Here is a 27463-nt window from a genome sequence, read left to right as displayed (position 1 = left end):
ATGGAGTGCCACCAAATAGACCAGATTGAACTTTCGGTAAATATAGCAGATCTACGGAGAAACCGGGTGCCCGACAGAGCAGTGTTGGTACCTCAGGGCGCTTGGACCCTTTGGATGCTGGCGAGCAGCACAAGCACGTCGCCTTTGCGCACGCACATCACGAACGGCTTGTTGACGAGGAACTCGACCACGTCTGGAGTCGAGTCGGTGGACTCCTCTTGGAGCGGCACAGTGGGCGTGACGCCCTCATGCACGCCCAGCTGCACCTTGTGGAGCACCCACGTCAGGCTCACCGGCGTCGCCGTCGTCACTGTCCTGTACATTTCGAAGTCGAGGTTGTTCACAACTGACACAGAACACACTGACAATAGAGAAGACACCACGGTGCATGGTTGCTGCCCAGAGGAAAAAAAATCTGGTTCCGTTCTGTCAGAAAAATCGGGATTGCTTGGTGGGGTCGTGTCGTCATGTAAACCGTGCTGACTTTTCGCGACAGATTCTAACATCCCACAATGATCACAAAGTGCAACATTTATGACGTCATCACACAATGCATTGATCTACAGCGTCGTGACGCGCCAGAAATGAAATACATTACGATTACAAGGTTGCAGCATGACTGAAACGCCATTATGACGCCCAAAATATATGAAAAAAGATTGCGCTTAGAAGAGTATTATGATGAGATGGGAATGGAACCCGCGTTTGGGTCGGCAGCCAGGCACGGCATACTCGACGAACTTGTTGATAGGATCCCTTGTGTGTCTTGTGCTTAAGAAAAAATGGCTGTGGCTTAGCTTAGCCAGGCCAGGATATACGCAGCGACAGCATGTTGGCCTGGCGCTGGGCTGCCTACTCATCTTCAATATAATCTAATCCCATCCGATCCAGTGTAGTCCAACCCAATAGTCTAATCTAATTCAATCCAAACCAATTCAGTCGAATCAAATTCAGTGCAATCAAGTATAGTTAATACCACTCAAATACAATCCAATCATTCTGTCTATTGCAATCAAAGCCTCTCCAATCGAAACCAGTCCAATCGAGTCCAGTCCAATCCGTCGAATATAACCTAGTCCAATTAGTGGAAGTTCGATTTCCGCTGCATTAAAGACTAGACATATTCTTGTGGTTGCTCCTTGATGCCAGATTGAAGCAGAATTCGCCCGTGTTGCTACCGCCAGACGCGGTTGTTGAACCCAGCGCCGGGGACGCCGTCTCGAAAGTTCCGTCCCCCAACCCCCACTGTCTGGCTCCCAACTCCGGGAATGCGGTGTTTCCCGGAATGCGAGCGTCTGCGAGAGCAGCCGGCGGCTCGGGACGAGACGTTTCGGTCGGAGAGTTAACGTTTTACCGCAGCCGCTGATTCGTCCGTCCGAGGCCCAGGACTGTGTGCAGACGGCGGTGGGGGAGGGGGACGCTACGGGCGTATGGAGTAATGCGTCTGGCCAGACTTCAGTCGGGATCGAGACTCTGAAAGTAGTGGTGGTGTGCTCGCTAACCGCGCGTGTGTATGGTGCGTCAACCAGGGAGCGTCTGCTCGTCACAAGGTGTCCGGCCCAGCGAGGAATGTCTCAGGCGAGCCGACGACGACAGCGCGACGCTCACCTCGGATCGGACCCTACCACCCCGAACAGCTAAGCACTCGGTACACTGTCATCTTGGGAACTCTAATTCTTCCCTTCCAAATTGTTAGGTGTTGTATATTCTTTCATCTGTATAATTGGATGCTGTTATTCTGTTCTGTTTATTCTGTGCCACCTGCTTTTTTGGATTAGGATTTAACAGTTCTAAATGTGCTGATTTTTGTTTAGAAATTAAATCATTTTCCTTTCATTTCCGACTCATGTGTCGTGCCTCCGGTCGGTCGCTGATCAGGCGTGGACCTATCGCCTGTTAGCCACCTGGTCCTGCATTAGATTTAACACACGGGTAGAGGTGTTTGTCCCTTTTCCCACCAGAACTGGTAATACTGAGAGTGCGGGGCGACATTGGCAGCGGCCTTTCGCAGAACCACCTAGACTAGGTGGTTCTGTCTTTCGTCCCTCTCTTTCATATCTTGACACAGATGGCGCGTTGAGCCAGGTAGAGCGCGCGGCTTTAACTATAGTGAACTAGAATAGCTTTAACGAAGAGGCTTCGTATGCTGCGCGATGTCAGCGCACGTTAAAGATCCCCAGGTGGTCGAAATTACTCCGTAGCCCTCCGCTACGGCTCCTCTTTCTCTCTTTCCACTTTCACTCCCATCTTCCTCCCTTCCCTTACGGTGCGGTTGCGGTGTCCACAGAAAAACAAGTGAGTCAGTTACCTCGCCTTTCCCTACCTATAAATAAATCAGAGCGCGCGGCGTCTGCCAGCTGCGGAAGTTGCTTGGCAACGGCTCTGTGCCTCCCTCCGCGCGAAACTCCTTGTTCGTGGCCAGTGTAGGTTTCGCTATAAAATGAGCGATATAAACAGTGCCCAGTGTCAGCGAAGTATAGTGCTAGGAGGCCTCTATGCTGCTGAAGGTCTCGACTAAAGTTATCACGTCACGTATTAAGGCCGATAATAAATACACCCAGTTTTCTTTAGAATGAGCGTTGTTAAGTAATCGTTTCCCATTACTGCGGCTTCGACGTCAGCGTAACACTACAGCACGCCGAGTGGCCACTATGCAGTGATGTCGAGGATAACGTCGAGCACAGTGACGTCACACGTACTTTATCAGAGAAGACAAATCACGTCTTGTACCTTGTCTTGTATTACACATCTCTCTCAGGTGCCACAAGTACAAAGCGATTCTTATATGGTCCTCACTACATCCTGGATGAACGCATACAAAACCTGCTCAGCGGCCCGCCTCGTCAAGTCGGCGTACCTGAAGTTGGCCGCGTCAGTGAAGGCCTCGCGGATGCCGAGCTTCTGCAGGACGTCGCTGAGCTCGGCCTCGAAGGTGGCCGAGAAGCGAGGCAGCTCGAGGCGCACTTTCTGGCGCGCCTTTACCGCCTCGAAGACGCGCTCGAGCACCTCCGGCGTCAGGTTTACGCAGAGGTCCTCGAGCTTGCCCGTGGGCAGAATGATGGTGGCAGAGTAGGCCTCGCACGAGAAGGGCAGGTCTAGCGCGCGCACGCCCAGGTCTTCGATGCAGGCGTAGCCGAAAGTGGCTGTCTGGCCCATGCTGGGCACCGCCGTCCAGCTGCCGAACGGACGCCGCATCGGGATCTGAAATACAAGTTGGCTATCATGAAAGGAAAGCAACGGCCTTACTCTATTGTGTGAAAAGCAACCGGACTATGAACGAGGGCATGAGACTCGAAAAAGCGCTGCAGTGGCTGACTCTTATAATAATTAGTTCACAGGGAGGGAAAGGCGCAGTATCTGTCACAGTTGTTTCTGTGCACACCCGATTCATTTATAGGAAGGGAAAGGCGCGGTAACTGTCTCACTCGTTTTCTGTGGGCACCTGAACCGCGCCGTGAGGGAAGGGAGGAAGGTGGGAGTGAAAGTGGAAAGAGAGAAAGAGGAGCCGCAGTGGAGGGCTACGGAGTAATTTCGACCACATGGAGATTAACGTGCGCTGACATCGCACAGCACACGTACGCCTCTTCGTTTCGCCTCTTTCGAAACGCAGCCGCCGGTCGGGTTCGAACCCGGGTACTCCGGCACGGTAGTCGGGTGTCTTTGTGCACACCTGAACCACGTCAGGAAATAGAGGAAGGTGGGAGAGAAGGTCGAAAGAGAAAGAAGAGCTAAGTGGAGGGCTACGGGGTAATTTCGACCACCTGGGGATCGCACAGCAAACGGACGACACTTCGTTGAGTACACAGTGCTTGTCAGCTCAGCTTCACTCTTGAAATGCCACTTGCAAACCTGGCAGTGAGTTTGGTTACCTGACCCTCTGCAATGTACACAAACGCCGGACAGTGAACACTGGTCTTGTATTTGGTATCCTGTGAAAGAATAACGAAGCCTCTGAATACAAATTTGGGCTTTCGTACATGGATTCGGCAGCTAAGTGAACACTAAACCACTAGGCATGGTAATTTAATCAGTGTAAAAAATTCTATAGGACGCTTTGGACCACTAAAGTCGGATGAGGAGAAAGCCATTACAGCGCGGTGGATCGTCGCCCTCTTGTCCGGCACCTCTATCTCCCTCTCTTCTTTCACTCCCATCTTCATCCTTTCCTCTACAGTGTGGTACATGCGTCTGTGGAGAATTGTGAGAGTCCCGCCGGGGTGGTGCAGTGGTAAGACGCCCGACTACTGTGCCGGAGTACCCGGGTTCGAACCCGACCTCGGCGGCTGCGTTTCGATGGAGGCGAAACGAAGAGCGTCGTGTGCTGTGCGATTTCAGCGCACGAAGATCCCCAGGTGGTCGAAATTACTCCGTAGCCTTCCACTACAGCTCCTCTTTCTCTCTTTCCACTTTCACTCCCATCTTCCTCCCTTCCCTTACGGCGCGGTTACGGTGTCCACAGAAAAGCAAGTGAGACAGTTACCGCGCCTTTTCCTTCCTTTAAATAAATCAGTTTTTTTTTAAAATCAGTTTTTGTGAGATATTGCACCTTTTCTTTCCTGTAAATTGATTGATTAAACGTCCTTTATTGAATAGAAAAGCTCATGACCATGGATGGGAGTAAAGGGGAGTAGGCAGAATCTTCATTATTTCACTTTAAAATGCCGCTGATGCCTGCTGTACTGCCTCCAAGACATCTGGGTCTGCTTCGGTTTACTGTGTGGTGCGGCGCCCGAGGAAGCGTCAAATGAAAAGCGCCGCACGGACGCCTGGATCAGCTTCGTATATGTTATGAGCCGCATGGTGACGCCATGACCAGTCGTGACATTGTTGGGGCTGTAGGAAGAAGGAAAAGAAAATGCACGGGCCTGCTACTGGCTCTGTAGCTGAGCCACCTCCGCTGCCTCGTGCAGACAGAAGAGAAAATAGAGAAGAAAGAAAAGGAAGAGGGAAAGAAAGACGCGCGCCGCAACAACAGCCGTCTCCCACCACCAAAACGGTTGCGGGTGCAATGACGGCCTAAAACAGATAAACATTCTGTGGCAGGCTAGCCCCCGCCGCAGGCGGCGGTACCCACCTGTCCCAGCCCCATCAATGCCAGGAGCAGCACCCTCCTTCGCCTTCCCCCTTCCTGGTTGTGTTCGACAAGGCGCGCGATGTACCCTCACGATTGAAGGGAAAGGCTACTCCTCCCCTGATGGGGCTGGGACAGGTAGGTCACCGCGTCTTGTGGCGGGGGCTAGCCTGCCACAGAATGTTTATCTGTTTTAGGCCGTCATTGCACCCGCCACCGCTTCGGTGGTGAACGATGGCTGTTGCGGCGCGCATCTTCATCTTCCTCTTCTTTTTCAGTTTTGGTTTGGTTTGTGGGGTTGCTGAGTTGCTTTGGGACGTAATCCCAAAGCAACTCAGCCTATCAGAGACGCCATAGTGGAGGACTCCGGAAATTTCCACTACCTGGGGTTCTTTAACGTGCGCTGACATCGCACAGCACACGGGCGCCTTGCTTTTGGCCTGCAGCGAAAAGCGGCCGCCGAGGCCGTCTTCTGTGCCTTCTCTATCTTCTATTCTGTCCGCAACAACGTTCTTAGATCGCGAGGCAGCTGAGGTGGCTCAGCTACAGAGCCAGTAGCAGGCCCGTGTATTTTCTTTTCCTTCTTCCTACACCCACAGCAACAACAACAAGGAATCCATTGAACGCACAAAGTTCACCGGCGTTCTACTATAATTCGTTTGCAGGAAAGGAAAGCCGCAGTATCTCTCACTCGCGGAATCCCACTATCATCCTCACGGTAGACATGAATTATGATGAGCTTTTCAAGGTCCGTGATGTGGCGTGCAGTAGCTTAAACCGCTTAGCTGGGGATCCAAGGCAAGGTTTATTTACTAAAGTGAAAGCCTTTAATGCCTCATCATTGTCGACAGAAGGTTGTCAGCAGAGGTGTCACGCTTTCGTGAGCGAGAGTGAAAAATAACTTATTAAACCTTAACTTTAATGAATAAGCCATAAAATAAATGAATCCTAATGAACCATCTTTGTCTCATTTCCACAGTAACACGGTGCCACGCCGACGGCTTGAAATCGTACCGCAGTGTAGCTTTCGCTACAAAATATCTAGCAGCCCTTGCCATTATGTTGCCACTAGGGCCACTATGTTGTCATTTCGTTAAGTTTGAATGCTGACCAAAAAGAAAGGTGAAGCGGGATGCAGTTTCCCCAACGTTTGCTCTTACGCACCACCCGAAAACAAACGGAAGCCGTGATTGCTTAGCTGGGGGGAGGTGCACGCATGTGTGCACCGTACTTGCACACGTCGCTCTACTACGCAACCCATAAACACCCGAATGGGCTAATTATTCGTTTCTTTAAAAGTCATCATCATCATCATCATCAGCCTGATTATACCCACTGCAGGGCGAAGGCCTCTCCCATATTTCTCCACTTAACCCGGTTCTGTGCTAGCTGCATCCACTTGACCCCTGCGAACTTCTTAATCTCATCCGCCCACCTAACTTTCTGCCTCCCCCTGCTACGCTTTCCTTCCCTTGGAATCCAGTTTGTTACCCTCAGCGACCATCGGTTATCCTCTCTTCGCACTACATGTCCTGCCCATGTCCATTTCTTCTTCTTAATTTCCACTAGAATGTCATTAACTTGAGTTATTTCTCTGACCCACTCTGCACGCTTTCTATCTCTTAATGTTACCCCTACCATTTTTCGTTCCATAGCCCTCTGGGTTGTCCTCAACTTAAATAGAACTCTCTTGGTTAGCCTCCACGTTTCAGCCCCATAGGTGAGTACAGGCAAGATGCAACTGTTGTACACTTTCCTCTTGAGCGATACTGGTAAGCTGCTAGTCATAATCTGCGAGTGCTTGCCAAAGGCGGTCCATCCCAATCGTATTCTTCTTGTTATTTCCTTTTCGTGGTCCGGATCTGCGGTTACTACCTGTCCTAAGTAGACATATTCGTCTACTACTTCCAGTACTTCGCTACCTAATGTAAACTGCTGTTCCTTCCCGAGGCTGTTGAACATTACCTTAGTCTTCTGCATTTAAGTATTTCACTTAAATATGAATGCCCGCACTAGCAGTTTACTCTTATGTTTTGCTTTTCCTGTGGTCCTGAATGAAATTTATGAAGTGTCTGCCAATTCCGGACATCGTATTTCCAAGTTGTCGTGAGCTGACTTGATGGGTGGAAATGGGCATATAATGGCATAGTTACAGCAATATGTCTGCTGCATAGCATCCTGTAGTGTCGTTCAACTATTTTCTAAGGGGAGAGAGGCAGGAAAAACAGCGAGACTATAGCGAAAACGTTTTTTCTACGCGTTCCACTAGTACTCAAGACAGGATGTGGTTCGGAGCCTAGGAAGGTGACGCGCTAAGGCAGTATCACGTGGCATCATTAGCGTCGCTGTTATTAAAGCTAAAGATGTACGGTACTTTAATGAGAGCCAGCTTCCTGAGTATTTCGATTTTGGTTTTTAGGGTTTAACGTCCTAAAGCTACTCACACTATGGAGATGCCGTAGTGGAGGGCACAGAAAGTTTGACCACCTGGAGTCCTTTAACTTTCACTGACATCAGGCAGTACGTGGGAGCCGTGCTGTATGCCTCAGTGGTGACGCGACCACCGCGGCCAGAATTTGAATACGCGTTCTTTGGATCAGGTGTCGAATGTCAGAACCAGTGAGCCGCAGCGGTGGGTTTCCTCTGTTGCGAAATCCGGTTGCAACGCATGCCGAGTGGCTCGAAAAAACTACAGTTTACGCAGTTATCGTGGCAAGCTATGAAGGCGTTCTTAAGTCCTCGTCGAAAGGAGATTTCATTTTTGACTTCGTAATGCTTTATTTCGCTCTCCTTTCTACGAGAACGATGAATACGCCGATTACAGAACACAAGACTCGCTGTGATGGCGTTTTCTCCGCTTAGCTGATGATGGTCTCACCCAACACCTCCTAACCAGTCTTCCGCCGGGATGTTGCAGTAGTTAGGGCGCTCGAATACTGTGCCCAAGGATACGGGATTGAATCACGGTCGCGGCGGTCGCTTTTCGATGGAGGCGAAACGCTAGGCGCTCGTAGACTGTGCGTTGTCAGGGCACGTTAGAGAACCACAGGTGGTCGTAATTTTTGGAAACTTCTACTACGACGTCTCTGAAAGCCTTAGTCGCTTTGGGATAATAAACTCCACAAACTACAAACCAAAACCTAACCGGTTTAGGAGGAGTTGTCTCGCCGCAGTGTTCCATTTTTGGGAAGAACAGCCCAATGTTGCCCGCGCGCCGCTCGCTTTTTGCGGTACTTAGACGTTAGGTGACTTTACCAGGGTCACCTACGGCTACGACAAGCCCAGAATGGGAGCAGAAAGCATTTCATGCGTTAAAAAACTGATTTTCATTGAACGGTTGGTTGGTTCGGTTGGTTTGTGGGGTTTAACGTCCCAAATTAGTGAAGCCTAAACCGGCTAAACCACGCAGTGTCACAACTGTTGATTTTGATTGAACGGTTGGTTGGTTTGGTTGGTTTGTCGGGTTTAACGTCCCAAATGAGTGAAGCCTAAACCGGCTAAACCACGCAGTGTGACAACTGTTGAAAGAAGGGTCTGCCCTGATGGGGCTGGTGCAGGTGGGTCACCGCTGCTTGCGGTGGGGGCTGGCCTGGAACCGAATTTTTATCTGTTGTAGGCCGTCATTGCACACGCCACCGCTGGTGGTGGACGGCGGCGGTTGTTGCGGCGCGCGTCTTTCTTTCCCTCTTGCTTTTCTTTCTCCTCTATATTCTGTTCTGTTTGCACGAGGCAGCGGAGGTGGCTCAGCTACAGAGCAAGTAGCAGGCTCGTGCATTTTCTTCTCCTTCTTCCTACAGCCACAACAACAACCGTTGAAAGAAGGATTGAAGGAAGAAAGAGAAGTGGCCTACCTTAGGAAAGGGGAACTTCCAGAGCGTGTCCAGCGTGGCGGCGCTGAGCAGCACGACACGGGTTTCAGCGTCCAGAGGGCAGTCGGCTGGGATGGCCTGTCGGATGCCGGTGACGGACTCGGCCCACGTGTTCACCAGCCGGCGCTCCTCGATGCTACGCCGCGACAGGTTCGCCGACGTCACCATGGTGCGGTACACGCGCTGGCCGATCTTGCGGAACGAGTCGCTCAGCGGCAGGTTGCTGTTGACGATGATCCTGCAGATAATGGGGCACTTTTGTTTTCAGGGCGTCTCAGCAGAACACACTCGGCAATCTCCCCCTCCCTTTCCAAAGGGCGAATACAGAGGATGGGGACAGGGGAAATAGACAGGGTTCGCTTTGCTTTCGTATTGAGGAACATAGCAACTAGCACAACTTTCTGTTTTACAACGTTCTCTGTCTTGAGGAAAAAATAAGAGCTATCGAAAACCTATGGTAGTCTGCTTAAAAATGGCTATACGAGAGCAATGGGAGTGGAGTACTCAACATAGAAAAAAAAGAGAAGCAACAACGATGATCCCATAGCCGGAGAAGCGGCTTCTGTGCGACTGCCCCTATCTCTGCCTAAACGGTCGCAAGTAATGTCATGAAAAAGGAAGTTCGCTTAAGGGTAATGACAGAAAAGTAAGACAGTACAAGGAGCCAGGGAGTTCTTTATGTAGTGTCCTCACCAGACTGACTACATTTAAGGTGTGCAGAGTACCGAAGCAGTGGCTTAGTGGTATCATCTTAGTGGTAGACGCCTGAATGCAAACATTGAGCAGTCTGGCGTTACAACGAGAATATTAATGATCGTTGGTCGCAGAAAACTGGGTTGCTCACCACGAGTGAAAGATCCTTATTTAACGGACATTGAAACCACAGAAACGACAGGACAGAGGCGAGGAGGCAACAAACGGCAGTCCTGTCGATTCCATGGTTTTCAGTTTACGATGTCCCACAAACTGGCCTGTAGCCAGGGTATTTTAACGCTTAGTGCTTACGGCGCTTGTCTATACTGAACCCAAAGACGCGTAGTCGAATTCTGGCCTTTATCCCCCTTCCCTTTAAAGCGCGGGTCAGGTGTGCACCGAGAACCGAGATACCGCGCCATTCGTTTCCTGTATACCAGTTTACATTTACATTATGAGGTAAAATGCGAGGCGCCCGTGTACTGCAGGCTGTCAGTGATTGTTGAAGAACCTCAGGTGGTCGAAATTTTGAAGCCCTCCGCGGCCTCCATGGATCTCAGCCTCAGTCGCTTTGTCGTATTACGTAAGAAGCCTAGGCCTAAGGCGCGCAGATTCTACTAACACACCTGTTGGCCATCCTGAAGACATTGTCCTCCTCCTCAGGCTGTGGACTCGAGAATGGCGCGAATACCAGAATGCGCCTCATGGCCGTGTGGAACTGGGGCAGCTTGACCCCCAGCGCCTGGGCCATCTCGCGCTCGGTGCTGCGTTGGGCGCCCGCCATGACTAGTGACACCACAATCATCGCCGCTTGCGGGGAGACCAGCACGTTGTCGTTCGGACACTGGGCGAACAGGTTGCGGAAGATGTGGCAGCCCAGGACGGTGATGGCCGGCGGAGCGTTGTCCATGACGTCTCAACTTGCTTATCCACCGGCGCGTGGTCTCTTCTCTTCTGCTTCATCTTTTTCGGGCGGTCACTTTTTCCAAGGTGCTCGTGCAAGGGGCCTCGATAGCCATCTATTGGAGCAGGGCCGCCAGCATGTAGCCTTCTATTGATGTCTTGTCGATGTCTAGACATCTGAATGCGAACGTCGAGCAGACTGGCGTTTTAAGTAGAGAATATTGATGGTTATTGTAGGACGCAGAAAGCTGGGTTGCTCAGCACGAGTGAAAGATCCTTATTTATCGGATATGATCGTTACACAACAGCAGCATGAGCTTGCAAGGGAATTACAAACACTCCCCTAAAGTTAAATGTGAATATCCCTCGGCAATAAAACGTTACGATATTATTTCGTATGGATCAACACCGGGCAGACAAAACGTTTGTAGCGAGTGCTACACTACTGTAGCCACCTCGCCTCTTCGCCGAGATCGCTCTCGGTTCGTCGTAGTCGCACCCTGTCCGTTGTTACACTGACCTTGAGCCGTTGAGAAGAAAAAGAAGATTTAGTAGTAGTCGTGGGAGGTGGTACCTGGCAGCTGACATGGCCGATCACTAACTGGACGTAGGGCTTCCTGACATTGCGTTTGACAGCCCAGCCGAAAAAAACTACAGAACCTTGTCAAAAATACGACAAAACATCCTGTAGTTCTGTCGTAACCATCAGATTTTTCTGTAGTTCTGTAGTACTTTTCTGTAGTTCTGTAGTTTTTCTGTAGTAAAATTCCGCTGTCTGTAGTTCTGTAGTACTTTTCTGTTGTAACTACAGAAATGTCTGATGTTAATACAGAATGTTCTGTTGTCACAACAGGTTTCCCGGCAAAAACCACACAGAAATTCTGTCGTAACATCAGAAAATTTTCTGTAGTTTTTTCCGACTGGGAGGAGCTGCCAACTAGGGCCTCTCCTTTCATATAGGAAGGTGATATCACAATCAGCCTGGCAAAACACTTGCATTTATTTATCGCTAGGCCACGCAGGCACGTTCACACGGCTCAGTTAAAGCAGGGCTTTATATTTTGGCTGGTAGCTTACGCTATCGCGAAGGTGGGAGTGAAAATAAAGTGATATAGATGGCGTAGGGGAGGCCTTCGGACCACCACGCGTTAGAGGTTTTCGCCTCATCACACTTTTGTGGTCAAAAGTGCCCCTATTGCATAAATAATGCTGAAACCATAGAGTAAACTGCTATGTGCAAAAGGCATGTCTTTACTTTCGAGCCGAACCTAAGCGTAGCCATGCAGGGTTGCTTTCGCTTAACTCCAGGTTTGACCACAAGCTAAACCACAGCTAATTTTAGGAGGAAGTTCTCGTCTTTCCGTCTACTCTTTGCAGTAATTCGCCGCCTTTTCTCTTATTTGCTTATTTATTTATTTATTTATTTCTCCCTTTTAACTTTCGCTCTCTTTTGCTCGTTTATCACTTTCTGCGTTTTTAACTATAATTTTGAAGTATTTTACACGATTATGAGGTAGGTCTAGTGGCTGTTTGACATCTGTGCACAATATCGATGTCGCTCGCTATCCGATGTGTAATCAACTTTTTGGCTCTAATTAAATAACCAGTTTCTCTACATCAACGAAAGTTCGTGTAAAACGTTTTTCGTGATCTACCACATTGAATCATTCATTACACATCAATCAATTCATTTTTCGATATTGACATTGTGACATACGCCGCAGACGCAGAAATTCTGCCATACTCATGAGCCTAAAAAAGGCTTTCGCCTCAAAAACTGCATTCGTGGATGTCATTGGCTGTTGGGTCCTTTGGAATGTATATCATAAGTATTCCCCCATTTTTCTTTTTACTATTATCATGATGGTGTTAATTCTGGCAACCTTGACGCAGTAGGTAGTGTGAAAAGGGTATTCATACTTGACACAGCTACCAGTAGGAACTACGCTTCTTTCTTCTTCTTCTTCTTCTCCCTCGTTTTAATGGCACATACCCACAGTGGGGGATTGGCCAGAATTCGTTGTAGGTGACATACTATTTTTGATAATGTCGATTTGACTATATGATATAAATAACCTAATAATTATGAGGAAGTGTTGCTGAAATAACTTGAAATGTTCTATATGTTGGACAGTAAAAGTTTATTCAGAAGGGTAGATACTTGGGCTTGTTGGTACATGATCGAAGGGAACAAAATGTAGCGCACCAAGACAAGGACAGAGAAAGAAGACACACACAGCGCTACTCCTCTTTCTTTATTCCTTTAGTTTAGTTTATTCCTCTTTCTCCTTGCTAGGTCATGATGCGCATAGTATTGAGGAATTGCCCCTGACGCTTCAGAAACACAAAAAGGAAGGAGAAGTGAGAGAGCTTAGGGGGTCGAGCAGCAGTGTGAACAAAATGCTGGGATGTCAGTAAAGATAGGCTACACTGTAAACCAAAATACACCCTTAAGGGTGGATATCAGTGTCTATAACTAACACCCTTACACCCTTCAAAAAGGGTAATTTTAGGTTAAAATTCACCCTTATAAAGGGTAATTTTTCGCAAGTTCTCCCTTTTTCAGTTGAAATTGGGAAAGGTGTTTTATTGTAGTTACACCCTTTTACTATGGGTGTACACAGAATTATTACCTTTGCACCCTTTTTGAATTTTGCAGCTATGCTTCCCATTTATTTTGGACAATGTATGGCCGAGCGATGCTCCCTGAAACGGTGAAGGCCTTGCAGTTTCACACACATGCAGTATGTGCTGCCAATAACACAACTGCTTTCTCTTGATTTGTGTTCAAAACTTGTCACAAGCATGCAACAAGGACACACAAACTTGCACATTGGCAAACCATTTATTAAAACAATCGAGAACATGGCTTAGAGATCAGCGAAATGTACTTTTGTGTGCACCTAAAAACCGGCGAACGACGCAGTGCGCCTTTGTCACGCAAGCTCTCAAAAACAACTGCTCGAAGACGCAGCAGATGTTGGTGGCATTTGGAACATAGCTGATTTCGAAAAGCCAGTATGCTCCCATTAGTGCTGCAATTGCCCCGAGTACATCTGCAACTCTGACTACCTTCATTTTTTCAATAAATAAAAACATTTCTTGTGCCTCTCCAAGGTTGGCGCCGGTGAATCCAACACAGGGCGTACACTGCTTCTCCGTGTCCTAAATAAAAAGACACAAAAGAGAAGTAAAAATCATTACTTTTTCTACTAATGATACCAGTTTTCATCCAGTGGTTTATAAAAAGACACAAAAGTAAAAATCATTACTTTTTCACTAATGATACCAGTTTTCATCCAGTGGTTTACAAATGTGTTAAAGCTCTTGCCGCCGGTTTGATAACATATCTCAATTTTAAAACCTTAGTAGCTATAACACATAACAAAGCAGTCCATCTCCCAAAGCTGTGTCAAGAACGCTTGACTCAGTTTTGGGCTTTTCTTTATCTTATTCCCAGTCTATAAGCCCTAACATTGCTCCTTGCCACCATAATCAGTGCAGACTTTTGAGTGTCTGGAGCTAGTATTTTGGAGAAGTCAATACAGTCAACAATGGTCCACATAGCGATGTTGATATCTGCGTATGCAGACAAATGTCTATATGCTGGAATCAAGCACACATGTGCAGAGCTCATCCATATGTAGAAGGCAAATGTTTTTTTAGGGCAAAAATCATCCATCAAAATCTGCTGGGCCCACAACCAAATTTAGTTTTGACTCGGGTCACAGATAAGAATTCCATATGCACATTATCACTCTAAGCTAATCATGACACAATATCCTATTAAAGATGCTTTATTCTCATGCACAGGAATGTGTAATGAAATCTATTTGCACAGCTGCACCCCAACAATCTGTGCAGGTACAAAATAACATAGTGAGTCCAAATCCCTAAAATGCATTTTCAGGCTCCATATAAATATGAATCTATTTGCACAGCCGCACCCCAACAATCTGTGCAGGTACAAAATAACATAGAGAGTCCAAATCCCTAAAATGCATTTTCAGGCTCCATATAAAAATGACAAATATTAAGGCATCGTGAGGCAACAGTTTCTTTCAACAATATTACTACTGGCAAAATACGCAAACAAGATTCTCCAGTTAGCACACACTATACATACAGCTTAATGCCAGCTGAACTCGCCAAAGGCACAAAAATTGCATCGATTGCACTCGGTTGGCTCAGAAGTTTGGCCATAACGTAGAGCAAGCGCACTATCTGCATGTCTGTAACATAAAGGGACAAAAGTAAATTAAATTCGACGTTTTTGTTTTGTCCAAAAAGCATGCCTGAAATATTCTGCCTGATGTCACACAATCTACATCTCTTGATGCTTTTTACATCGCCATGAGCATATAAATATGTTCTACAGGATGCACAAGCTAACTTTAGCTAAGGGTTAAAAAATAAAACACTTCAAGTAGTTCAGCGAAACAAGTTTCATATAGCTGCCAGCCGTCCTGCGCTTCACAGGGAATTTTTTTCACAACATATTAGTTAATTTTTCGACTCTACTAATATTGACATGAGACAATGTGATTTGCAAAGTTGGAGAGCACCTTCAGAAAGCCACATTTCATTTATTTGCAATAAATAAAGCAAAAAAAAGCCCGCATATTACCAAAACAATCATGTGACTAGCGCATTCGCATGCCCCGATTGCCCTGCTCTCAACGTGACTTGGTAGAACAAAATCAGCTGCCGCCATGGCTCGCAGTGGCGAAGCCACTCATGAGTCAAGGTATGTTTTCACAATAAAAAGCTGCACGAATAATAGCGGGTCATCGAGTGGACAAGATGCTGGCCATAGCCAGTTCATGAAGTAGAGTGATGTAGACGAGTTGGTATCGATCCATCGTATCAAACAGCATGAAAAAAGACTGGGACTAAGGAAGGATGACACAGGACGAGCCCTGACTCTGAACTAAAATTTTATTCGCCATGGTGGAATACTTATACGCATGAAAAAAAGAAATCACCGAAAAAAGAAAGAGAAGGTTTAAAAGCACAAAAACTTTTCCATGCATAGGCGTCTAATTACAGTTTAACTGATAGATAGATAGATGGATTTATTGAAAGGAAAAGGCAAAGAGGTGTATGGAAGTCGGTAGGCTAATCGACTTGTAATGAGGGCCTGTACCAGTTTTATGGTATCTTCCTCTCTCATACGTTTGCGATTGTTAGTGACTCGCTTTATCATTCTGTTGGGCAGTTGTTTTTAGATTTTGGAGGGCGAATGTAACTCTCCTGTCGCTTTGTAGCCAAAGTCCAAGAATTCGTATTTTTTCGACTTCCTTGATGCAAGTATACCGTTTATGGTAATGTTGAGAGGTCCCGGAGATTGATAGGCATACCCGCAAATGCGTATGACCTTTGACTTCTCCGGGGCGCAGCTCAGCCCGCATTTGGCCGCCTGGGCTTCAATGCAGGTAGCAGCTTTTTGTAGGGCGTTTTCTTTGTCTGCCAGGGATCCCTTGGTGGCCCATACTGTGAGATCGTCCGCATAGATGGTGTATCCGATGCTGGGGACTGTATCTAGGGCTCGCGCCATCGCTATCATAGCGATGTTGAAGATGAGGGGAGATATTATTGAGCCCTGGGGCGTGCCTTTGTTTGGCATGTCGAGTGTCCCCGTGCTCGTTTCTCCCAATCCAACTGTTGCCATGCGATTGCTGAGGAAAGTCTGAATTTATCTGTAGATTCGTTCTCCACATCCTATGTTACTGGGTTCCCTCAGGATGGCATCGTGCGAAATATTGTCAAAGGCTCCCTTAAGGTCGAGAGCCATGATGCATCTTTCACTGTGGTGTGGAATTTCTCGAAGGACCTTTTCTTTTATGAGAACAAATGCATCTTGGGTAGACAGTCCCTTTCGGAAGCCGATCATCGTAGGAGGGAAGAGTTGGTTATCCTCAATGAACTTTTGGAGACGGGTGTGTATGACCCGTTCATAGAGCTTGCCTAGACATGAGGTCAGTGAGATTGGTCTCAGCGCTTCAAGGCTAGGCTTTTTGCCTGGCTTTGGGATGGTTATAATTTCAGAATGCTTCCATTCCGGGGGTATCTCGCCCCTTTTTCCATAGGGAGTCATTTATGTAAGTAGTGAAGGCCTTAATTTGAGTTTTACTAAGATTGCGAATCATGCCATTTGTGATTCTGTCAGCTCCAGCTGCTGTATTGCGCGTTGCTGATCTAGCGGCTGCATACACTTCGGCTGTTGTAATTGGAGCGTCAAGTTTCTCGTTCGACGTTCCAGTGTATTGCAGCTGGCTTGGCGGCACGTGAGTGCCAATGTATTTGTCTTTGAGTGCTTGGTGAAGCTCATCATCCGTTCCAGGAAAAAGGTGAGCGATCTTGTTCAGAGTGCGCGTGGAGACGTATTTGGAGGTGTTTGGGTCTACGAGATGTCGGAGTATGGCCCATGTTTTAGACGTGCCAAGTGTACCTTGGAGTGATTCCCAGAATTCCTGCCAGTTTTGGTTGGATAGCGTACTGGCGTAGGTTTGGGCTTCCTGTGTGATCTCCGCAATGCGAAGTTTTAGCTTTCTGTTATGTTCCTGCCTTTTCCATCTTCGAACCAATGATCGTCTGGTTTCCCATAATTTGAGTAGGTAGCGATCTACTGCAGGAGTATCCGGAGTACATTTTACCTCTGTAGTAGCTGACTTGTGGGCTTTTTTAATTTCCTCGCTCCAGTCCTTGATGGAGTGAATGGGTTGGTCGGAGTTGGTATTTTCCCGATATTTATTCTAATCTGTTATTCATGCTGTGCCGATTTTGCGGCGGATTATGGCTGTCGAGATTGAACTGCTGACGATCGAATGGTCGCTGCCTAAATTCTCGCCCAAGTTGGTCCAGGTCGCAGAGGACGTGTTTTTCACAAATGAAAGGTCGGGGCATGCATCTCTGCTTACACTGTTGCCATCTCTGGTGGGGTACATGGGGTTCGTGAGTAATTCTAGCCCTAATATGTCTCGGATTCGCGCGATCTTGGGGATATGCCCGCGGAGAGTCGCGGGCATATCCCCAATCTGAGTGCGGGGCGTTAAAGTCGCCAACAATGACTGTCTGGTTTTGTCCAGCAATCCTCACGGCTTCTTTGAGTAGTTTATAGAGGTCCGTATTAGCACATTTAGGTGGATGATAAACGTTAGTGAGGTAGGTGCTTTTCTGTCCTTTTTTACTGGGTATGATTTCGATGCGCATGCTTTCTACTGCCGGATCGACGTCGAGGTAGTGTTCCGTCACTGTGATGTCTTTAGAAATTAAAAAGGCTATTCGCGACGTGTTTTCTTTCCTTATAGTGTAGTAGCATAATAGGGTGGGTGCTCTATCCGCGCCTATTTCTTGTAGGCATATTATATCGGGTCTAATTGGGGCTGTCTTAATGTATTGCTTGAGAAGGCTTTGTTTTTTCTATATCCTCGACAATTCCATTGCCATATCTCAAGTCTGTCTGGTGTACCTGATTTGTTAGAACTAGCCATCATGAGCACTTGTGAAACTTCGCAATGACTCATTGTCACTGCTGCATGCTGCTGAGACGCTGTGGTATGATGCGCGGTTGGCTTTTGCTCGAGGGTTTTCCGCGCTGGGGACTCGCTTGCGGCTGTTAGCTTTAGTCTCGATTAGGGCGTGCAGGGTGATAAACTGGTTGTCATGAGCGTCGATGCGCTGTGTGAGAGCAGCTACTTGAGTTCCAAGAGTTTCGACAGTAGACCTAGCGTGAGTGATTTCATTCTTGATTGCGTCCAGGAGGGGTGTGATTGCTCAAATCACCTGTGTATCTATGTCTGAGAGTTGGTTATGGGCCGAGTTGGCCGCTACTGATGCTGTTTCAGGGAGGCTATTCCTGGCGTTGGCTGAGGTAATTTTATCTTTTAGTTGCTGTTGAGGTGGGCATGGCTGAAGGTTGTTTAAAGTGGCTGTATTGTGGGATTGTGCCCTCTTCATGGTCGCGATTTCTGCCTCGAGCCTGGCTATTTGTTGCGCCTCACGAGCTATCTCTTTTGCTTGTTTGGCACAGTCGGGGCAGCTCGGTGGGCTAAGTGAGTGATTGTGATTTGGGAACAGTGGGAGGAGTCTTAGTGATCCCCGCGTAGCTCACCTGTTTGGTTTGTTGCTGGGTTTGCGGTCGATCTGGCCGGTGCTGCTGCCCTAGCTTGTGGGAGCTGTCCTGGCTCGGTCGGCGATTAGATTCGGATTTCGATCTGCGCCTCTGTCGGCTTCCGCTGCGGCTTGCATCGGCGGGTGACGATTCGTTCTCAGAACTAAACCATCTCTTGCGGCGAGGTTTGGGTGCTGTGTCCTTACGAGGCTGGTGTTGACGTATGGCGGGAGGCGCGGGAGGTCGCTCGATTCTTGGGGGGGTCGGTGGTTTGAGAGGTCGCAGACGCTTTGGACAGTCCTTGCCTGCAGTCTCGTGAGGCTCTCCGCAGAGAACGCATTTTGGCTGACATTGGTGTCCTTCAGGCGGGTTCTCGAGACCGCATGTCCTACAGACGTTTGCATTTGGTGTCCGCCCTGTCTGTCCGGACGAAAGGGGTAGCACTGATGGGATACACCCTCGAACCAAACGAAAGCAGGAAGTGTTGTTCCTTGAAAGGTGAGTAACATAGAAGATGTCTTGCCCATGCGGCGTGCGTCGATGAGATTGACGTTGTTCGACCTTATCTGGAGGAGGTGAGTATAGAAGTCGTCTGGCGACACTTCGGCTGGTATGCCATGTATGACGGCTCGTTTGTCTCGATCCGTGAAAGGGCAGTAGGTGTTTACTTCGTGGCTAGTGTTTCCCAGCGTTATTTGCTGTATTCGGCTGAGCTCGTGGGAGACTTCTTCATCTTCAGTGCTGATGATGAGAATGTTTGAACCAAAATGCGGTTGAAGCAGGAAATTTCCCTTCACTTTTTGCGGGTTTTGGCATGCCTGGCAGATGGCTCTGGACAGGGCGATGCTGGTGAAGTCTTTTAGGGCGAGTCCTTGCTTTGGTCGAATCACGAATTTAATTCCGTTCTTGGGAAGTGATGGAGGGCGAGCTCGGGGGCTTTTTTTTTCGGGTCCGTTTTGAGAGGAGTGCTTGCATTTTCTTGCAGTTTATCATTTCTGGCCTTGCTTGCTCCCCGAAGTTTGCGCTCCTTGTGGCGGCTCATGGCAAGTTGCCATCCTTTGGGCAATATTGGGAGTTCTTTGGGTCCTGATCCTCCAGGCAGTGATGTTTGATCCTGATCATGGTGTTTTCCTGGCTAGTGGTGTAGTTCCATATCTTCCAAATCTTCTGACAGTTCCCTAGCGGGGTATTGCAGGCCACTGGGGCCGGCGAAGGGCTCCACTGTTGTCATTCGCAGGCCGTGGAAAGCTCGGCCTTGTTTCCGAACGGTCTAGGCCGTGCCGCTCAGTCGCAGCGAAAACTGCGGGCCGCCGGCGGCGCGGCGGAAGCAGCGGCGAAGCGCGTTGGCCGTATAGACGGTTTTCCGAGAACACTTGAAACCACGGGCCGAGGGGCGGTGCGCTGGGTCTCGGAGCCATCGAGAAGCACGTCCGCTTGCGTTGCGAGCTCGGAGGGGTCTCCCTCGCCCACCCCAAGTGTGGCGCGATAAATCAAACTAAACTTGTGCAGTAGTCAAGCCATCACGGGTATTCTGCAAAGTTCGCTCTCGGCCACCGCAGGAGCTATCAAAACTAGTCGAAAGATAAACAAGCCGTGACGTTACCGCTGTGCAGCATCTTGCTGCTCTACCAATAGATGTGTGTTTTTTTTAATTTTTAAGTTTTTTTTTAAATTCTCGGCGGTGGGTTAATTATGCGAGTGGGTCAATTACGCGACAAATACGATATAATTTTCACGATCGCAAGTGGCGTCACAAGCCGATTTTTGTATATCGAATTATTAATACTGAACGATTTCGCGATCCCCTTCGAGCTCGATATATCTTGGTTCAGCTGTATTGTGAATTTCATTTCCCCACAATCCAAGCCAAATAAAGATGTTTAACACTTTGTCACACTTCCTGGCAGTCTTTCAATGCTAAACTTCGAAACAAAACACTGCCAAATTGTGCTTTTATTGTTATTTATCGGGTTTAAGTGGGGTGAAACCCTGTGTTTTTTTCTTTCTTCTGATTACTTGTAGCGACCGTTTGCAAAGTGGCACAAAACATGTCCTGCCTTTTTTAGTCGGCATTTTTACGTGTGATACAGGCATCAATCACTCTTCTATGACCAAAATGAGTGAAAACAGCCACACAAAGTCACTCATGAACCACTGTCAGCACGTACTTCCCGCCCCTAAACTGCACGAGGAGCAGCTCGACTGATGGCTGCAGAGCCACTTACGCTATGCGTCCAAACCAGCTTCACCGCGACCTATGGATGCGGCAGCCGTTCACGACACTAGGTAAAACTTCTAGCCTCTACTATAGTGTTAATTTAGCACCTAAACCACTCCAGGATTCAGGACGAACAGGAAGAACAAAAAATATACAAAGAAAAAAATTAGTTGTGGTTTAGCTCTGGTTAACTATAGTTGAATGGCAAAAACAAAGGCGGAAGCTTCTTTTGCCTGCTACGTTATTCCCCTGCCATGCCCTATCATTGTAAGATGCTACATTATTGGGGACACTTAAGCTCATCCTTTAAGGGTATGAATCGAGAGCGTAAGCTACCAGCCCACATATAAAGTCACACTTCAACCAAGCCCTATCGACATGCCTGTGTGTCACAGGGGTAGCAAGAATGCAAATTGTTCTGGCAGGCTGATTCCGATATCACCCTCCCATATGAAAGGAGCGACCCGAGTTGGCAGCTCCTGCCCATGGCATAGGGGTAACCTGAATTCAAATGTCATGGCAGGCTGCTTTTTTATGAGGAGACCGTAGCTACGCCTCTTCACAATGTTTCTGCGGCCACCAGAGGTCTTGAAAATATACCGCAGTGTAGCTTATGCTACAAAAGGCCATTATATATCCCACATTCCTTACATACATAACCGAGTGACAGCTCGATTACTATAAACCCAAAACACCCATGGACAATGTAAGCCTTTCTTCAGTCATCATTCTCATAAAGCACCTTTCACTCCCACTTGCTGCTGCCTACTAGCCCGGTCATGCTCAGTCCACTTTTGTTGTACTCATTTCCACAATGGAAAGCACATAGCTCGACCTGGTAATTGATTCAACTATGCTAATACTCAAGCTTCTTGCGTCTTAGGGCAATGCCCACGCCATCAGCCTGTAGAAGACTTTCTATTTCCTTCTTTTTTTGCGCCAAGGGCACCAGTAAAAGCAAGGCCCAGCATGATGGCAAAACCTGTATCTACTGCCTTCAGTCCATCCTTCTTAATCAAAAGATTAAAGTCATGAAGGAACTGCAAGGAAAACAGTACAAAAAATTCAAAAACAAAGGAGAGTTATCAACTTGAAACATGTTCCTTCGTTCCACAGCAGTTTTGCAGGACTTCAATATGCACTCTCGAAGTGTTCCAGATCAGACATATATTAGAAACTAGCAGCATAATGGCCACCAGTTTCTATATTTCACTGAAAAATATAAAAAATGTTTGGTAACCCCTTGCCTGTCGTGTTTAATAAGAAAATCAGGACAGCGCAGTGTGAATGAAACCTCACTGCACAAGTACATGACTTGGTCTCGACTATAACTCACTGCAAACTGCAACCAAATGTTTAGCCATATGGCCGCCACTTCACAGCATCAAGTATTCAGAGCCCTTGAAAGTATCGCAGACTAATTTTTCTGAATGCATTGGTCATCTGCTTTTATAACACAGTTGTTAGAAAACTACAGTAGAGAAAAAAACTGTCGTAGTTGAAGCAGCTGCACCTTAAGCGTAACCACATGAGGTGACAACCCTTAGCGATCCGTCGAGCGCCGCCGCCTGTCGTTGCCGCTGGTGCACACCTCACGGAACGATGGGGCTCAGCGACAGAGAGATGCGTTTTCAGCGTTGCTCTGTTACCGCCGCTTTGTCGTTCGGTTAAGAGGAGTTCAATCACACTATATCCCATTTCTAACACTAAACAGCATGAAGTAGAATAAAACATTGATGAAATTTCTTGTAACACATCGCATTTCACAGTGCAGCAGTGTGCTACTACATTGCGATGCAGACTTGCATTGCAAGCAGTGACTTTCTCCTGCTCCTTTCGAAAATTACCTAGCCACACTAGCCTTTTTGTTTTCTTTTACTACCTTTCCAAGCTTTTACTGAATTGTTTCGAAGCGCTTGTAATACATGAATGAGATGAAGTGAGTGTCTGTAGGCACCAAGTTCTTCATCCAAACCGGACTAAGAAAACAAATTTCACCTGTAAAAAACAAAAAAAGTCAGAACGGCAGTTGAGCACCCTAAAGCCTTCTGCGATTGGATGCCTCGTGAGCTGCTTCCGGGCGACACGCGAAATTGTCTAAAAACCAAGAAACTGAGTGACAGCGACGAGCGGCAATGCTTTGGTTAGCGCTTTAGAAACTAGGTGTCAATGTCTGTGCTTCCTCTTGTGGGATTCACAATCCCCTTCCTCCATTATAACGCCCGCGTGATTAACACGCGTGATTACGCGCGGTGGCAGAGAGGTTGGCGGAGAAGAGGGCATGCTGGCCACCCCCCGCCGCGTCCCAGGCCCGCGGCGACGCTGCCGCGGGCTTCCCTCTTTCCTGCCGGCATAACCGGGACACCTCCTCTCCCGTTCCGTGTCCAGGAGCGCGACTGTAGCAAATCGCTCGGGGTTCTTCGGCGGTTGGGTGCGCACGCGCGCGGTACATGATTTCCGCCGAGGAGACCACCGCCGTCACCGAGAATCGCCCATTGACCGTAGGCACTTACCGCAACGGGATGTGAGCGAGAAGCCGTGTCAGGTGAGAAGACTCTTCCTCTCACCTCCTTGGCGCGCTTCCCTATTAGGTGTTTTATTTCATCCCCGTACGCGGCGTTCGCTCGCTACACGGTGGTTGTTCTTGATTGCGATTCCCTTGCCGTGTACTCGAGCACAATAAACTGTTCGAGTACGTAACTCGGTGTTTGTCCCCTCTGGCCCGAACCCGCCGGTGTGGCGATTTCTCGCACCGCGTGTTGGGGGTCACAGCTCTGTCTGCTAGGGCTGGCACGTCGGGGCTAGAAGGCGACCATAAGTCTAGCCCCCCCCCCCCCCCCCCCCCTGGGCGCATTCTTGCGAGAATGAAGCCCCATACTCTTCAGTGGTCATATATGTTAGTGCAGCACATCTTTTAAGCGATAACCAGCTTGCTTCCCAGGTTCACAATCCAATAAATGTGCAACACAAAATGAATGCTTGCACTTGACTTCCAAATATGCACCTTACAAAGATAGTAATTAGAATGATGCAACCTTTCTGGCCACAATTACACATACCTATTGTATATCGGTAATATATAGGTAGCTATCGATCGCTGTGGCAACCGTCATCTGGGAGAGCTGTTGCATTCTAGCAGAATGTTATTCCCAGCCTGCATTGCATTTGATCGTTGTCTACGTCAGGTCGTGTCCACTGACTGACCATCCAAGCTTCATGCTGGGACAGGCTAGACATGTCCTCCCCAACAGGAGGCAAGCTTTGCACCTGCATTGAGAAAGAAGTCACAATGAACGAAATAAGGAAAATGTTGGCCAATTTATATAAAACTAAGAACTGACCAAGGTTTGACCAACTTGGCCCTTCTTGAGCCCAGGGTCGTCAGTTGGAGTGGGCAGCCTTTGGCGCTTTTGAGCATTGCCATACTTTGCCCTGCTTGCACTGACCCGTTCCGAGTCAATTTTACTTCGCTCATTCTTAAATTTTTGTCGTATCAGCAGGACCCAAGGATCCTATTGAAGAAAATAAAATTATTCTTGAGTAGCAAAAGCGTTCTCACAAAATGTGTTTTCTCATGCTGCTAGCTTGGTATGTTAAAGTACTTCATGTTAAAAATTACCCTTTAAGGGGACAGGGTGGGCCCTATTCCTCCCATGCATTTTAGCCTATGTTTGTAACCATTCTTCTTGTGAACTGGTGAACTGCTGGGCTTAGGCATTCATCTTGGTGTCATAGTAATCAGCAGTGTGAGAAAGTAATATTGAACGAGGATTATTGTTTTTTGAACATTGAATTTTTTGTTAGCTTTTATTTACTAGGGCTACCACATTTTAAAGACAAAATCTGCAATAAATTGCCTTTGAATCAAAATTTCCTCCATAAATATTAATAATTCTGGTTCAGTAGACTGTCTGTAGTGTTTGCACAATAGCTCTAAATTTGTATACCCCTAGCTCCAGTGGTTCTTTGTTTTCAGCTAATTGCCTCTGAAGTTAAAAATAGAGCTTTATTGCAATATAGGTCCCTAGAAATAGGTGCTGACGAATTTTTTTTTAATAGCCACAAGCCTGTTATCCCCATCCATTACCAATACTTCTATCCTGTGCTTCTATCCTCTCGACCTCCTTTGTGACCTCCCATGTAACCCTCTGCATGAAGTATAGTCGCAGTCAGTCAACTTCTCATAACCAGTCGACTGTGAACCACCTTGCAGAAATTCGGAAATGACCTCAAATGTCAGCTTGAGATATATTGCACTATGGTTTCCGTTTGGATGTCTTGAACCAATGTGCTGAGGACCAATTTTCACATTGCTAGCAGAACGTGCAAGCAGCTCCTTGTCAAGCAGTGTCATTCAGATTGAAAATAGAATAAAGCCAATTATTTACATATATGGCTTCAGGTCTACTGACTACAGTTCAATGCAAACTGGCACCAAATCAAGTCAACAACACAAGTGGGATCGATACTCACGTGACCACTGCCACAGTTGTCGGCAAGCTGGGGATACTCCTGAATGAGCATGCGTCCCACTTTTCGATAAAATTTCCTGGAAGGATAGCTGATTAAGACAATTTTTTTATTTAGCAAGTCGGTAGGAAATGGTGCAAGAACACAAGGATGCATAAAATAACTGTACCCTGTATTTTATCACCTTTCAAGACACAAAAATGCAAGAGAATGAGTAGTGTGTCTCATTAATGTGGAAACCATGTTAAAAAAAATTATGACAGTCTCAACAAATGCTGTGCTATGGGCTAAAGAAACGTGCACTTGGGGGGGGGGAGGAAATGAAAAATTTGTCACTGTGAAGTAGCATGGCTGCTTATCTACGGCAGCTACAATGTAATCATTGTCTGGACTTACAAACTTAAGGTAAGCCAATGTGGAGCCAAAATAGCACAATGAAAGAATTGGAGGCATTGATCAATGATCAAGTAATATATATCTATTTTGTCATGCCAAATAGGTGGGTGTACACCTGGAAATACTTTGAAATTGCTAGGTTTCAGTTCCTTCTTAATCTTTCTTCATGCATCAGCAGCTACCCAACAAGCCATAGCACTGAATTGACATCTCTTGAAAGAATACGTCCACAATCCCTGTAGTGCTGTACGAAGAGAGAGGATTGTTCAAATGCTACGTTATGGCCAATGAAACATGCACTTTAAGGGGGGGGGGGGGGGTGCTCTCATTGCACTTTCTGATTTTAAACATGCTATAAGGGCATACATTAAGGAAATTAATGTTTGACTCTTTGTTAACTAGCCTGGCTGCTTATCTACGGCAGCCACAATGTAAGCATTGTCTGAACTTAAGGTAAGCCAATGTGGAGCCAAAATAGGGAAATGTAAGAATTGGAGGCACTGATCAAAGATCAAGTAATATATCTATTTTGTCGTGCCAATTAGGTGGGTGTACACCTGGAAATACCTTAAAATTGCTAGGTTTCAGCTCCTTCTTAATCTCTCTTCATGCATCAGCAGCTGCCCAACAAGCCATAGCATTGAAAGTGCACTTACATGGTATGTTTTGACATCTCTTGAAAAAGTACGTCCACAATCCCTGTAGTGCTGTACGAAGAGAGATGATTATTGCTTAGTATGGACCCATGCAGGAAGCCCATTTCAGGCAGGGTGAAGTGCCCACCGTCATCACTTTCTTCACTGCAAAAAAGATTTTGATGCATGCTGTCAATCTCTTGCAAGCAGTAAAATGCAGGGATAACTATTTAATGTACTATTAGCGAACTTCTACACTGAGATCTGCATTTTCCACAAGTATCTAAAAAGGGCTTGTTCTCCTGAAAAAGGTATTGGTTAATACAAACTGGCCTATATTCTATTCTATGTCAAAAGAATGAGGGATGTAACAAGTCTAGATCCCTGTTTGTGTAAATTGCTTTGTATAGCAGCTTAAGATATGGACAAGAGGGAGTTCTAAATATCGTTTCTTTTTTTTTGCTTTTTACCCTAAAACAATGGCATAAATTTTTGGTAAAATGATGCTGTCTACAAGGTTATGATGTGAAAGCATTAAAGGGCCATGCCAGTGGCTCCTCTTGCGGATCTCCTTACTGTATATTCACCCCTTTAATGACATGGACTTTGCTTTTCTCCTAATCACTAGTTCCTTTTAGTGCCTTTGTAATGAGACACATACTCATGGGCACACAGTCGCAACCTACCGCAATATGTGGAAGATGAGACAAAATACATATGAAGCTCTGCTTTAACAATGTTGCACTAATGAACCTACATCAACTAGGAGTGGTATGTCTAATTTGCAACCCAGGAGTCAGGGTTAACTCTCGATTAATTTTCCAGCTTTTTTTTGGGGCAGTTATTTTGCTTTATAAACTTTTATATCCAAATAACATTCCAGACAATGAACCCACTAATCAAATTTTATGTAATGGTAATTACCTTTTTGAGTTCCGCCATTCAAAATTTGACATCAAATCCTTTCTACTGATCCAGATGTTTTGACACTACTCCATGTTTCCCATTGAATGTTAGCCTTAACATTTCTGTGCATTCTGCTGTTGTCAAATATCACAAGAAAATTCTTAACTGAGAATGTGATAGAACCCTCAC

General features: G+C 47.0%; 2 protein-coding genes across 2 annotated transcripts in view; one reads left to right on the top strand and one right to left on the bottom strand.

The window, feature by feature from the left end:
- The window catches only part of LOC146181587 (tRNA (cytidine(32)/guanosine(34)-2'-O)-methyltransferase-like), a 308502-nt gene that overhangs the window by 237817 nt on the left and 43222 nt on the right, over nt 1-27463 (top strand). The gene's annotated exons all lie outside the window — the stretch shown is intronic.
- On the bottom strand, nt 12-10543 carry LOC146181590 (serpin A3-7-like). The gene is made up of 4 exons (XM_084575520.1): nt 10260-10543; nt 8923-9178; nt 2858-3201; nt 12-315 (listed from the first exon to the last, which is right to left on the bottom strand). Exons 1-4 carry the CDS (start codon nt 10541-10543, stop codon nt 93-95), a joined length of 1107 nt encoding a protein of 368 aa, XP_084431646.1. The 3' UTR covers nt 12-92.

This window comes from Amblyomma maculatum, chromosome 8, assembly GCF_055883805.1.
Source record: "Amblyomma maculatum isolate TAMU_Amacu chromosome 8, ASM5588380v1, whole genome shotgun sequence".
NCBI lineage: Eukaryota > Metazoa > Arthropoda > Arachnida > Ixodida > Ixodidae > Amblyomma > Amblyomma maculatum.
The sequence above is the reverse complement of the archived record's forward strand: the minus strand, read 5'-3'. Positions and strand labels throughout refer to the sequence as shown.

What these genes read in the sequence shown, in the direction of transcription:
- LOC146181590 (XM_084575520.1), bottom strand. Translation starts at nt 10,543, where the DNA reads ATGGACAACGCTCCGCCGGCCATCACCGTCCTGGGCTGCCACATCTTC. An exon ending in GGAAGTTCCCCTTTCCTAAG is followed by an intron (nt 3,202 to 8,922) that starts GTAGGCCACTTC and finishes CTTGTATTTCAG; the next exon opens with ATCCCGATGCGGCGTCCGTT. An exon ending in ACTGACGCGGCCAACTTCAG is followed by an intron (nt 316 to 2,857) that starts GTACGCCGACTT and finishes CGAAATGTACAG; the next exon opens with GACAGTGACGACGGCGACGC.